Here is a 12,037-nt window from a genome sequence, read left to right as displayed (position 1 = left end):
CAGCTTGCACCAGACCCATTTAAGATCACTGCAAATCTTTACTGACAACTCAACAAAACAATTTCAGACCGTTTGTAAGTGATATTCAATCAACTGACTAAACACTCAAAGCTATCGATGAATGAGGGTTTCATTGACAAAAGTTCTTCTCGACCAAGAAGGCAAAACAAGTCCGGGAATGAAATCACACGACAGGGCACAAAAATGTTCTGCCTCGTGTAATGTCAGGATATTTTCACTTCATTTTGCCAAGTGTGATCAACGCTCTGTGTGCATCCCACTGTTGGAAACTGCCCCCATCTCCTGAAAAACGCATCTCTGGGTCAACTCCCAACACACAACAGCTTTGGCGCAAAATAACGAGCATTTATGTCATTGCCTCCTTTGTGTACAACACAACACTGGGACACGGCACACGTGGCTCTATCGGAGCACTCTGCATGAAACACACCTCCATAAACCAACTTTCCACAAAAAACAATACCAAGTCACTTGGATTTGATGATATCCAACCCAACCCAAAGCCCATGGTTGGTCACACAGTGTTTTGAAGCCTTGTTACAAGTCTGCACTTATATGATAATGTTAATTAATACTCACAAACCTTTGGAGGGTGCAATCAGTTTTTATGGCCAGTAGATTTGACCTGATTTTGAGTTTTGGTGGGACCTAGTGATGTCTCAGAATTGGGGGCAAAAACAGTTTGGCCCCAGAACATAATTCAGGGCTAGGTCCAAAGCCTGAAAAAGCCAAACTTTTGGATTAATTGCAGTGTAAAGCTTGAATTGACATTGCCAAGCCTCTCAAAGCCCATAGCCACACTCACTACATTTCCCACTCACTACATTGCCACTTCTTATATCACTCAGTAGGAAAACTTTCAATAAAGCAACCATTCATTTCAGACAGAACTGGCCAATAGTGACAGCAGAGAAACCAGACTCCAGAAAATAACCAGACAGAATAAACCTGGGTAAGATCCTTAAAAATTATCTTTAATTGATGCCAAGTATGAACAGATGAACTAGTACAGAAGCAGGTAAAACTGCATAGATGAAAACTGTGCATTTCAAATAGTTCAAGAACTCATAACATCAGATGTTCTAAAAATGGTAAGACAAACAATTTCACTACTGGGAAGTAAAATGAGCTGCAATGTGACAATGAAGTACATACTCGACCCAAAGTATAAGCAATTGATAAATGGTGGAAATAAGTACAGCTGTGTCAGCTTAAATGGTTTGTTGCCCTGATGGTGCACTTTCATATGGAGACCATTCAGTTTATATATTTCAGATCGGCAATATTTGATCTTTAAAGTCAGAGGTATGTCTGAGAGGCCATTTACAGTTCCATTGACAGCTGTTATTTATTCATTTCAAACCGACATACTGCAAAAAAAACAATGTTTTACATGTAAAGGAAAGGAAAAAGAAATATTTCATTTTGGCAGGTTATAGGTAAGGGTTTGCTGAATTTAGTCATAAAAATATCATTTTTACTTTTGTACAAAAGTAAAATATACATTTGATCCCAATTACATTATAGAAATGTCACTGAAACAATAACATGGATCAAAGACTGATGCACCTAAAAGAACTGAATGCAGTGTCTTCATTTTATTATAGAAACTAGAAATGGAAGATGATTTTTTTTAATATATATAACTTGTAGTGACATTTTCTAGAGCCTGTGAACAGGTGAAATATACAGAATTACATAAATATTAACAGAAACCTTGAGACAAATTTCAGTTAAGACCTCAGTTTCATTTTATTTCCTTTGAAAATATCATAGCATGCTATGCCTTGACAGCATAAATTGTTGACCTCACTGTTGGCAAGTTCACCTGTACTGAGTGAAACTGTAGAACACCCTGAAGTTTCTTTTTTTTTTTTTTTTTTTTTTTTTTTTGCAGATACAAATACTGACACCTTTAAGAATACTTGATAAGCATTTCAGGAAAAAGAAATTCCCTACACCTGATTAAATAAAGCCAGAACAACAGAAAACAGAAAGAGAAACTCAGCCTGAATAAAGTCCAACCAAAATTGAAGTGTAGGTCCCTGGTTGAAGCATATCAGAAAAGGAGACTTGCAGGAGGCAGGTCTGGGACAAACTTGCCCTGCTGTGCAATTGTAAGGACAGCATTCCAGTTCCATCCAGCTCTGTGGCTACAAAGGCTAAATCATACCTTGGAGCTGACTCTGCATCCCTGTGAGTCTGAAATTACTCTGAGGATCACTGGCATCAGGCTGCTGGACGCCTACAGGATCAGACCATTCCTGGAAAAGCTGTAGTACCTCCCTCTTCTTCAGGTAAGGGGAAAGATTAATCCAGAATGGCACCCCTCAACCAACAGTTATCAAGGTAGTATTTGGAAAGGAATACATTCTCTCCATATATTGCATATGTATGTAGAAGATTTTGCTTTAAAATACAACTTTCCACCTTTTTCTAATAAATTTCAGATGTTCCTGACCTAGTGTTGGTTGTATTTTGTTTAATAAATGCACATATAAGAAACTACACTGTTCAAGTATGGACTATGGAAAAGCGAAACTCGCCCCCAGTTCCTTAAAATCAGCAGGTTTTGAGGTTATGTTTGGGCTTCAGCTCTCTCACAGTAGAAACTAAATTCCTGTACTTCTGCCTACTGAAAACGATTGTCCCCTAGTAAGGAAAAAACCATGTCAATATAAGTTGCCACTGCTCCTGTTGCCAATTTGGGCCGCTGCAGCCTATGATGAATGATACACAGCTGGTTTGCTAAGAGCGGTCTGATCTCTGAAATCTCTGTGTGGGCAAAAACTACTGCTGCAAACAAGAGGACCTTGGCTGAATTTTGTCCTGTCTCCAGTGCTTCATTCTGTTTCACAAGTGCTTGTCCACTTGACTAACAGTACAACAGGCTAGCACATGGGCAGTTTTACAAAGTGGAAATTAATTTCCTTGGGCCGCAATTGTTTTCAGCTTCCCAGAAGGCAGCAGAATGGATTATCCTCACAAAGGTGTAAACCAGGAACAAAGGGAGGGACTCACCAGAACTGGCACCAGGATCAAGTATTATTTTTCCCCTCAGTAAGCCAGGCTGTGAATCTGCAGCACCCGTGTACCAAGAGTTTTGGTGCACATGGGCACCCTCTGCACAATGGGGTCACTTCCAGTACATCTCGTGATTACTACAGGCTTATCTGTCTGAATGGACTTGTGAGGCAGATGAGGTAAACTGCATTAAGCCCCATTGTGTTCGGAATTAAAGCAGCCTTAATTCAATTCAGGTTACTTCCCTTTCAAAAGAATGACTCCAAATCAGATTAAGGTTGCTTTAATACTGCAACAGAATGTCCATGCTGGGCTTTAAAGCAGTTTAACAAATCTACTTTAAATGCACACCTTTCATTAATTTGGATTGGCTTTCCTGAAGTCCCTGGTGGAGATAAGGCTTAGGAGACCCAATGCAGGCACTCTGCATGGGTTTGCTAGGATGCTGTGAACTCACAGCCTGGCTTTCTGCACCCTAGTTTACTCGTGAAGGTGACTAAATCCAGTTGATGGCCTGTGCTGGAGCTGCCACTCTGAGGGTTTGAGCTCTCAGCAGTCTTGCAGCAACCTCTCGGTTCAGTGAAGGAACTGGGTACAAAGTCCTTCATTTTCACTCTCTCCCTTGTTCCTCTGCCTCTCCCTAGTGCTCTAGAGCTAAGTATGGTAGAACCAGATGGGGAATTCTGGCAGAGATACCAGCCTATGGGATTCCTGACCACTAACTCTGCTTCATTCCTGCCTCTGAACTGCAGTGCACTGCTGCCTCACCCTTTCCAGGTAAATTCCCTCACCCCTTTCCCTGAGTGGGTGAAGGAAAAGCTGCACAGGACCAGCTAAGAAGCAGAGAGAGGCGCAGAGCAGTGGGTGGTGAAGGGGGTTTGGGGAATTTTTCTGATGGAAAACCTGTCTTCCCCTCATCAAACTAAAGACTGTCATGTCCACTGGGTTCCCTGTCCAGCATAACATGGGCATTACTTCTAGGAGGTCCCTACCAAAGGAATTATCTTGATTCTTTCAAAGAAGCACTACACTGGGCATCAGCTCATTTCCAGTCCTCTTCCAGTTACATAAAAAAACCCCTTAGAGTCCACATATGGCAAAAAGAAACATAAGGGCCAAAAGAAAAAAACAAAAAGAGGGAGGGAGGGAGGGAGGGAGGGAGGGAGGGAGGGAGGGAGGGAGGGAGGGAGGGAGGGAGGGAGGGAGGGAGGGAGGGAGGGAGGGAGGGAGGGAGGGAGGGAGGGAGGGAGGGAGGGAGGGAGGGAGGGAGGGAGGGAGGGAGGGAGGGAGGGAGGGAGGGAGGGAGGGAGGGAGGGAGGGATGCTGATAAGAACAGGCAGTTTGTTACGTGCACCTTCAGGCCCACAAAGACATTTCAGCACTCCTGTATAAAAGGAGTTAGAACCTTGTTTTTGTTGGGTTTTTTTTTTGTGTGTGTGTGTCAAACTTGTCGAAAATGCATGCCTATGCTACATGAGGTTAATTTCTGTACTCCGTATGGATTGAGATCCTTTGCAGTGAGCTATAAATGGACAAAGTAACATTTAGGCTCCCCAAACCACGAGTTCCTATGATCCGTCCTGGTCTCCTGATAAAGAATCGTTGCATGCAGCACTTTTCCCTGTGCATAGCAGAATGATCATCACTCTGCACATTAAATTAAGGTGTGCACACCCAGCTGGGACAAAAGGTACTCAAGTGAGGCCCCATCTCCCAAATGCATCCTTCTGATCATCAGTCCCATAGCACTGAACTGATTATTGCTGTCAGATGGTGCTTTTATAAGCTGAGGGCAGCATTCAGGTCCATTTTGACATCAGAAATCATACCCTACAATTCAAGAGTTTGGGAAGATCAGGAATTTAATGGGGAGAGAGGTGTACAATGGGCAAGGGCATGAGCAGGGGACAGGAAAGAAGCTTTACAACATCTACCTAGAAGATGTAATGCCCTGTTTTATCTGATGCTTTGCACTTTTTGCAGGAGTTAGAGCTCCCTCAGTTCTTGATCTTTCTCATCACTAAGATTCACAAAAGTCACACAGTGAGAAATAAAGTCAAGTCTTTCTGGAAACCTGTCAGGTCAAGCTTGTGCGTAACTGCAGTTAGGGTTGGTTTTTAACTCTAAGTGCCTCGATTTTATTTTATATATACATGTGTCTGCATACATATGTGACACACACAGGAGCAGACATACATATATATATATATATATATATATACACATATATACATATATCAGAAAGGGGAGGAAAGGATCTGTACAGCGTGGAAGGAGATGTGTTCAACAGCAGTTGGCCACATGCTAAGTGCAGAATGAAGATACTCAGCTTTGTCCATTTGAAGAATTAGGAATAGTGCCTACATTCGTTCAGATCAAAGGTTGTTATCTTCTAGGGCCTAGCAGTCAAAACTGGCATGTTGCAGAAGATACCTTCTCCTAGCATTGCTTCCCTCACCAGGAAATGATGGAAGTACAGTAAGATCAGGACCAGGAAGAAGAACATGGCTCAAAGTCTATGATGGGATCTAAGGTCTGAAAGGCGATGGAGGAGACAGGGATGGAAGGGCAAAGCCTTTCCCATCTACCTGCTGGGGAATCTAAGGGAAAGAACAACACAGTCCTCCAGCCTGGTTGCCTGACTGGGCAATGCCAGGGCTCCTGCTCGTCCTGTGCCCTGCTCTGCAGGGACAGGCTGCCAAAAAGCCACCTCGGGGAAAGAAAGGGCAGATGCAGTGATGGCAGTGACGCCTCTATGAACTGCCTGGGGAAACCTGAAGCCTTGCATGTACACAACTATGAGTTATTTGGCAGAAACCAATGCAGAGCCCTGCAGTGTCAGACTGGCTGGGGAAGGAAAGTATTCCATGGGCACTGATGGTCTCTGCCGACCTCTTCTGCATCCCTCTCACTCACACTTGATCTTTTCTATCCCTAAACCCTTCCGTGCTGGGCCAGTAGACAGCACAGGACACTCCTGACAGTGGACTGACTCCTTGTCCTTTCCCTCAGTGTCTCTGATCCGCTCAGTTCCTGGAGGCACTTTCAGCAGTTTTGGGGGTTGTAAGATAAAGGCACTGCACAACTCTCTCAATCAATCTGCTGAGTCTCTTCAGTGAGCTTTGGGGGGGGATACAAAAAAGTCTCAACTGATGACTGCAAAAGAAACCAGCTGCTGCAATTTGGATGCATATAATAGATAAGATCATTTACATTCTGAGAATGCACCAAAAAGCATGCATCTGCACCTTTCATCTACAGAGGATACTAGGTTTTTAGGTGTTGCTATATATAACTTGACTTCTTAAGTTTCCCATATAGCTTTCCCTTTAAGGGATGGGATATGTTCCTTTCCAACAACGCCTGGACAAATGTCAACACATTTCCCTGAGCAAGGCAGGAAAACAATCAGGTTTCTCTAATCAGTTAATTCAGGCCCTCAGTCTATCAAGCACATTTTTTTTTTTATTTTTATTGTTATCATTATTGTTGTTATTATTATCATTATCATTATCATTATCATTATCATTATCATTATCATTATCATTATTATTAGCATTGAATTCATGCACTAATTAATTCAAGTTACACTTTAATCAAATAGGCCATAATGCTGAATAGTTGAACATGCTTCAATCTCCAAAAGTTATTGTTCCCATTTGACTAACATATGCACTTAAATACAGTACTTTAAATTACTAGTCAACGATTTAATAAATTAAGGAGTGCACTTCTGGTGAATGCAAATCAAAAAGAAAAAGAAAAAGGATTGAAAAAATAGAGAAAGGACCTAGTTTTAGAAGATTCAGTTCAAACGAAAGCTTATCTGCTATTGTCTGAGGTAACGTTTCAAGCATGCGATCATAAAATAAATAGTATCAAATTCAAACATGCTTATATTAAACTCCATTGTGCTATCTTGCAACAGAGGGGCTTAGAGTTTTGTATCCAGTTGCAAATGGAGAGGGGGGGAAAGTGTGTTTCTATCATCTGCATGTGAGAGAATTTAGCAGCATTGCAGATGTTTTGTCTTCAGTTTTGTTTGCTATTCTCATATTTCTTCTACAGACAGCAAAAGAGACCAGGCTTAAGTAGGTTTTTTAATAAGGTGCTGTGTGGATCTATAGGTTGGATAGATGGAATCTTTCACAGAGGGGGCGGAAGGAAAATTTGCACTCCTTCATAAACACCACGGCAAATGCTTGCCGCAGGTTTTGGCTGATCTTTTTTACTATTATTATCTGATGCACCTTCTTGCAACTGTGCAGTTTTGCAGAATATTTTTACTGGAATCCATGCATATGCTTAATAGCTCTAAAAACTGTCTTGCTTAGTTAAAAAGATAACTTTATCCAAAAAAAAAAAAAAAAAGAAAAAATAAAACCCAACAAAGGAGATAGGAGAGGAAAAGTTTAGGTCTAGTGTCATAACACCTTAAAACTAAACTAGTTCAAATGGTTATCATTTACCAGGTGGAAAACGTTTTTTTGAAAATGAACAAAATTTTATCTTTCGTGGATCCTGGAAGCTTCTTTATCGCAGAGCAAAGATTTGCAATGCAACAATGCATTTACGAGGTAAATAAAGCATTCAAAAACTATCAGTAAAGCATCTACAAAGTGTGACTGTGTCACTAAAGTCTTCAAGCTGTGAGTGGGGATTTTGTTTTGTTTTGCTTTTTTCTGTTTTTTTTTTGTTTTGTTTTGTTTACACATCAGTCAGCAGCTTGCTTTTATTAATGCAGTTTTGGTTGGCTACAGTGCAGTTGCCAGTTCTGAGATTAGCCTCTCTAAAATTGTCTATGCTATTATTCATATCCTCTTCGATTTCCATGTACTCAGATTTGCTGATTGTGGAGGAGCTGCGGCGACTGAGATCACTGTCAGATGCTAAATTAGGGGAGCTAACGTGAAGTAACTGAGCCTGTTCTTCCCCTTCTGTTTCTCGGTGGTAGAAGTAGTTGAAGTTGGACACAATGACAGGTACAGGCAGGGCAATTGTCAGCACACCAGCGATGGCACACAAGGAGCCTACGATTTTGCCTCCAATTGTCACAGGGTACATGTCACCATAGCCCACAGTGGTCATGGATACCACCGCCCACCAGAAAGCATCAGGGATACTTGTGAAATGAGACTCAGGTTCTTCAGCCTCAGCAAAATATACCGCACTAGAGAACAAAATCACCCCAATGAAGAGGAAGAAGATTAGTAAACCTAGCTCTCTCATACTTGCTTTGAGGGTCTGTCCCAAAATCTGGAGGCCCTTAGAGTGCCGGGAGAGTTTGAAGATTCGAAAGACTCTTACCAGTCTGATGACTCTCAGGATGGCCAAGGAGGTGGCCTGCTCTCCTTTCTGAGTCCCCTCCCGCTCGGCCATCTCGGTGCCCAGGGTGATGAAGTAAGGGATGATGGCCACAATGTCAATGAAGTTCATTATGTTCTTGAAGAAATCAGTCTTGCTAGGGCAAGCAAAGAAGCGCACCACCAGCTCAAAGGAGAACCAGATGATGCACAGGGTCTCCACAACAAAGAAGGGATCTGTGAAGATGTTGGATTTGTAGACCTGGGTAGTGTTGTCAGTGCGGTGCACTGTGTACTCTTTGTCTTCTTTCAGTTCAGGTAATGTCTCTAGGCAGAAGATCACGATGGAGATGAGGATCACCATGACAGAGACTATGGCAATAACCCTTGCCGGCCCAGAGCTCTCTGGGTACTCAAAGAGGAGCCACACTTGGCGCTGGTACTCCCCCTCCGGCAAGGGTCTCTCCTCATCTTTAATGAATCCTTCATCTTCCCGGAACTTCTCCATGGCCTCCTCGCCCAGCTCATAAAATTTGATCTCCTCAGAGAACATGTCCAGGGGGACATTGACCGGCCGGCGCAGCCGCCCCCCAGACTGGTAGTAGTAGAGGATGGCATCGAAGCTGGGCCGGTTGCGGTCAAAGAAGTACTCATTGCGCAAGGGGTCAAAGTAGCGCATGCGCTTCTTGGGGTTGCCCAGCAGCGTGTTGGGGAACTGGGCTAAAGTCTTCAGCTGTGTCTCAAAGCGCAGTCCCGCAATGTTTATCACCACGCGCTCACAGCACTCGTGGTCATCGTGGGCGGCGGGCTGGTAGCTATCCTGGGGGTGGCCAGGTAGCGCAGAAGTCTCGTCCATGTTCTCTCCAGCCATCACGGTCATGGTGGCACACAGGAAAGGGGACCAAGGGGCAGGGGAGAAGTGAGGGAAAAGGAGGAGGAGGAGGATGGAGGAGCACAGAAAGACCCAGGGCGGTTCAAGGGTGGGAGGGGTTGAGGTGGGGTGGGGAGCTTGAGGAAGGGGTGGATGTGGAGCCTAAAGGATGGAAATACTCAAAAGGGGAAAAGACAGGCGGGATGAAGGGAGAGGCATCAGGGATGATGGGAGGGTGAAGAAAGAGGGAAGAAATACCTTTAGGGGGGGCAGAGGGCAGGTAAGGTGAGGGGTCCTGTCCCCCAAACCGGGAGGCTGAAGGTCTGTGGACTGCACCCCCAGGCTGGGGCTCCCCTCCCCAGCTGTCGCCTTTAGCCTTTAACTCGATCCGTCCACTTTTCTCGCCGGCTCGACCATCACCGCAGCCGCTGTCACGAAGCTACCACACACACACACACACACACGCACACACACATAAAATAAATAAATAAATATAGAAATAAATATATAAATCACGGGCTGGCTGGAAGGTGAGTCCTTGCAATGCCAACTCAGCAAATTTCCATCACCTGCCTCTTCCTTCCCCCCCCACCCACCATCACCACTGCCCTGGTCCTCTCCTCTTGCTCTGGGGAGGGAGAGAGGGATGGAAATACTCTGCTTTGAAGGCATAAAGCTCACTTTCAGGATGGGAGCTGCCAGGGAGGAGAGAACCAGAGTAAACCAGCCCCCAAGCCCTTACACACACACACACACACACACAAAATACACACACACAGACAGGCACAATGGATTGGCTTTCACACCAGCAGGAACATCCCGTTCTGCCCACTTCGGCAGCACATGCGGGGTTCTACGCGCTCCTACACATCCCCGGACATGCACCAAGGCCTCCGAGGCAGGAAGGTACCCCGAACTCATCGGGAGGGCTTCCCGGGCAACTTCAGCTGGGTCAGCTCCTGCAAGGAGTCTCCCGAACACCGCGGTCCCCGCTGTGGAGACTTAGCTGAGCACTGACAACTTCATCACACCAGCTGAGAGGTAGGGGGAAATTGGGAGAGGGGGAGCAAAGCATCTCCTCTCCTGCTTTGCAGCAGCTAAAGGTAACTGAGAGAGAGACAAGGGGAGACCCAAACAGTCCAAAATCGAGTGTAACAGCGGCAGGGAGAAGGGGCTTTTCCTTACCTGCTCCGGGTGAGACGCGCCGCTTAGGAGTAGGAGCCAGTGCCGGAATGCGTCAAGTCGCCTTGCAGCAGCATCCAAAAAAACCAAAACAAAACGAAAACCGCAGCGGCAAACTTAACCGTCCTCCTCCTCCTCTTGCGCCCCTCTTTGTAACACAGCGATCGCTTTACAGGGCTGCCTGCGAGACACTGAAATATTCATACACTGTCTTAGGCTGCACCAAGGGCGAGTGGGTTCAATTAGTTTTTGCTGAGAACCGCAGTGGGGGGTGGGGGGTGCGCGTGGAAAAGAGTGCAAAGTACCTTTTCCAAAAGGCTTGAGTTAGTCAATAAAATCAAGGAATCCTAGATAGCCGCTGGCTCTCTTCCCTTAGGACAGCTGGAAAAGGAGCCGGGCGCTGGGCAGCGGCGGCGGGGGAGACGTCAGAGCGCCGCAGCCCTGCAGCCGCATCCCTGGAGTCGGTCTTGGCTCGTCCCGGCAGCAGCAGCGTTGGAGGCAGGAGGAGACAAGAGCTGGACGCGTGCGGCAGGAGCGAGAGGGTTGCTGAATGCATAAGAGCGAGGAGCAAACTCGAGCCATTTCTTGACGCTGCAGTATCAGCAGAAACCTGAGAGCTGTTTGGTGCAGCTCGGGGATCGGGAGGGCGGGGGAGCCGGGGGCCGGGGCCGGCGGAGGAGGGAGGGATGTGCGCTGCCCCCGGGCCGGCCGCCCCCGCACGCTGCGCGCCGCGCCCCCGACGCAATGCGGGCGGCCCCGGGATGGGACTGCGGGATGGGGATGCGGGAACCAGCGGGATCCCGGGTGGCCGGCAGGGGAGGCACGGACAGCCCGAACAGGTGCGCCGAGCAGCCGCTTCCCGACGCGCCGAGGGACGGCAGGACAGCGCTTCGTCCGCCGCAGGTCCCCCCGCAGCACCTGCGGCGGAGCGGGGCCGCACATCCCGCACGGACCCCGGCTCCGGCTGCTACGCCCGCAGTGCCCGCAGCCCCCCGGCCCCCGGTCCCCGGTCCGCCTCGGTACTGAACGGGGCTGCGCACCCGGAGCCTCCTGGACACAGTGGTGGAGGCTAAATCCCGAGCGGAGTGGCTGGAATTGGGAGGGTTAATCGTCAGGCAGGGACGGTGCCCTTTCACACTGCTGTATCCCACCGAATTTGTTTAATTGATGAATCACATAACTTCGAGATGGAAAAGACCCATTATGTCATCAGCTGGCCTCCCCTGCCAGCACAGGATTGTTCCCCACAGTATATGATCACTTACATTATATAAAAGCCTGCTGCTCACTTTGTCAGAGAGGGAGAGGTGATCAAATACAATCCGTGCCTGTGTAATATGAAGCACTCCAGAGCTAAGTAACACCAAGTCCGTGTTTAACAGACCTGGTCTCATTAGCTTTCCACTGCATAATACATTATCTTCACTTAAGATCACCACCTTGGCAGTCCAAAAATGCTTAACCACCTGACCTCCCTGGTGATTTCTGTCTCTTCTTCCCTTCCCCTTACTTATGCCCATGTTCTGTTGTTTGGAGTGAGGTTTTTTGTGGTTTAGTTTTAATTTTTTTACTAGAGTAAAAACCATTCTAAAATCCTCTACCCCTGGCAGTGCTGCAATCACAGCTAGTTAGCATG

The 12,037-nt window shown here is 46.3% G+C and overlaps 1 protein-coding gene across 1 annotated transcript; it reads right to left on the bottom strand.

The window, feature by feature from the left end:
• Positions 1-7,752: 7,752 nt before the first annotated feature.
• On the bottom strand, positions 7,753-9,619 carry LOC131591811 (potassium voltage-gated channel subfamily A member 1). Its single transcript, XM_058862880.1, has 2 exons — positions 9,487-9,619; positions 7,753-9,268 (listed from the first exon to the last, which is right to left on the bottom strand). The coding sequence occupies exon 2, from the start codon at positions 9,226-9,228 to the stop codon at positions 7,753-7,755; it is 1,476 nt and encodes a 491-aa protein (XP_058718863.1). The 5' UTR covers positions 9,229-9,268; positions 9,487-9,619.
• Positions 9,620-12,037: the final 2,418 nt, after the last annotated feature.

Source organism: Poecile atricapillus, chromosome W, assembly GCF_030490865.1.
Source record: "Poecile atricapillus isolate bPoeAtr1 chromosome W, bPoeAtr1.hap1, whole genome shotgun sequence".
NCBI classification, from domain to species: Eukaryota; Metazoa; Chordata; class Aves; order Passeriformes; family Paridae; genus Poecile; species Poecile atricapillus.
Note: the sequence above shows the minus strand (reverse complement) of the source record. Positions and strands in the feature narration are given on the sequence as shown.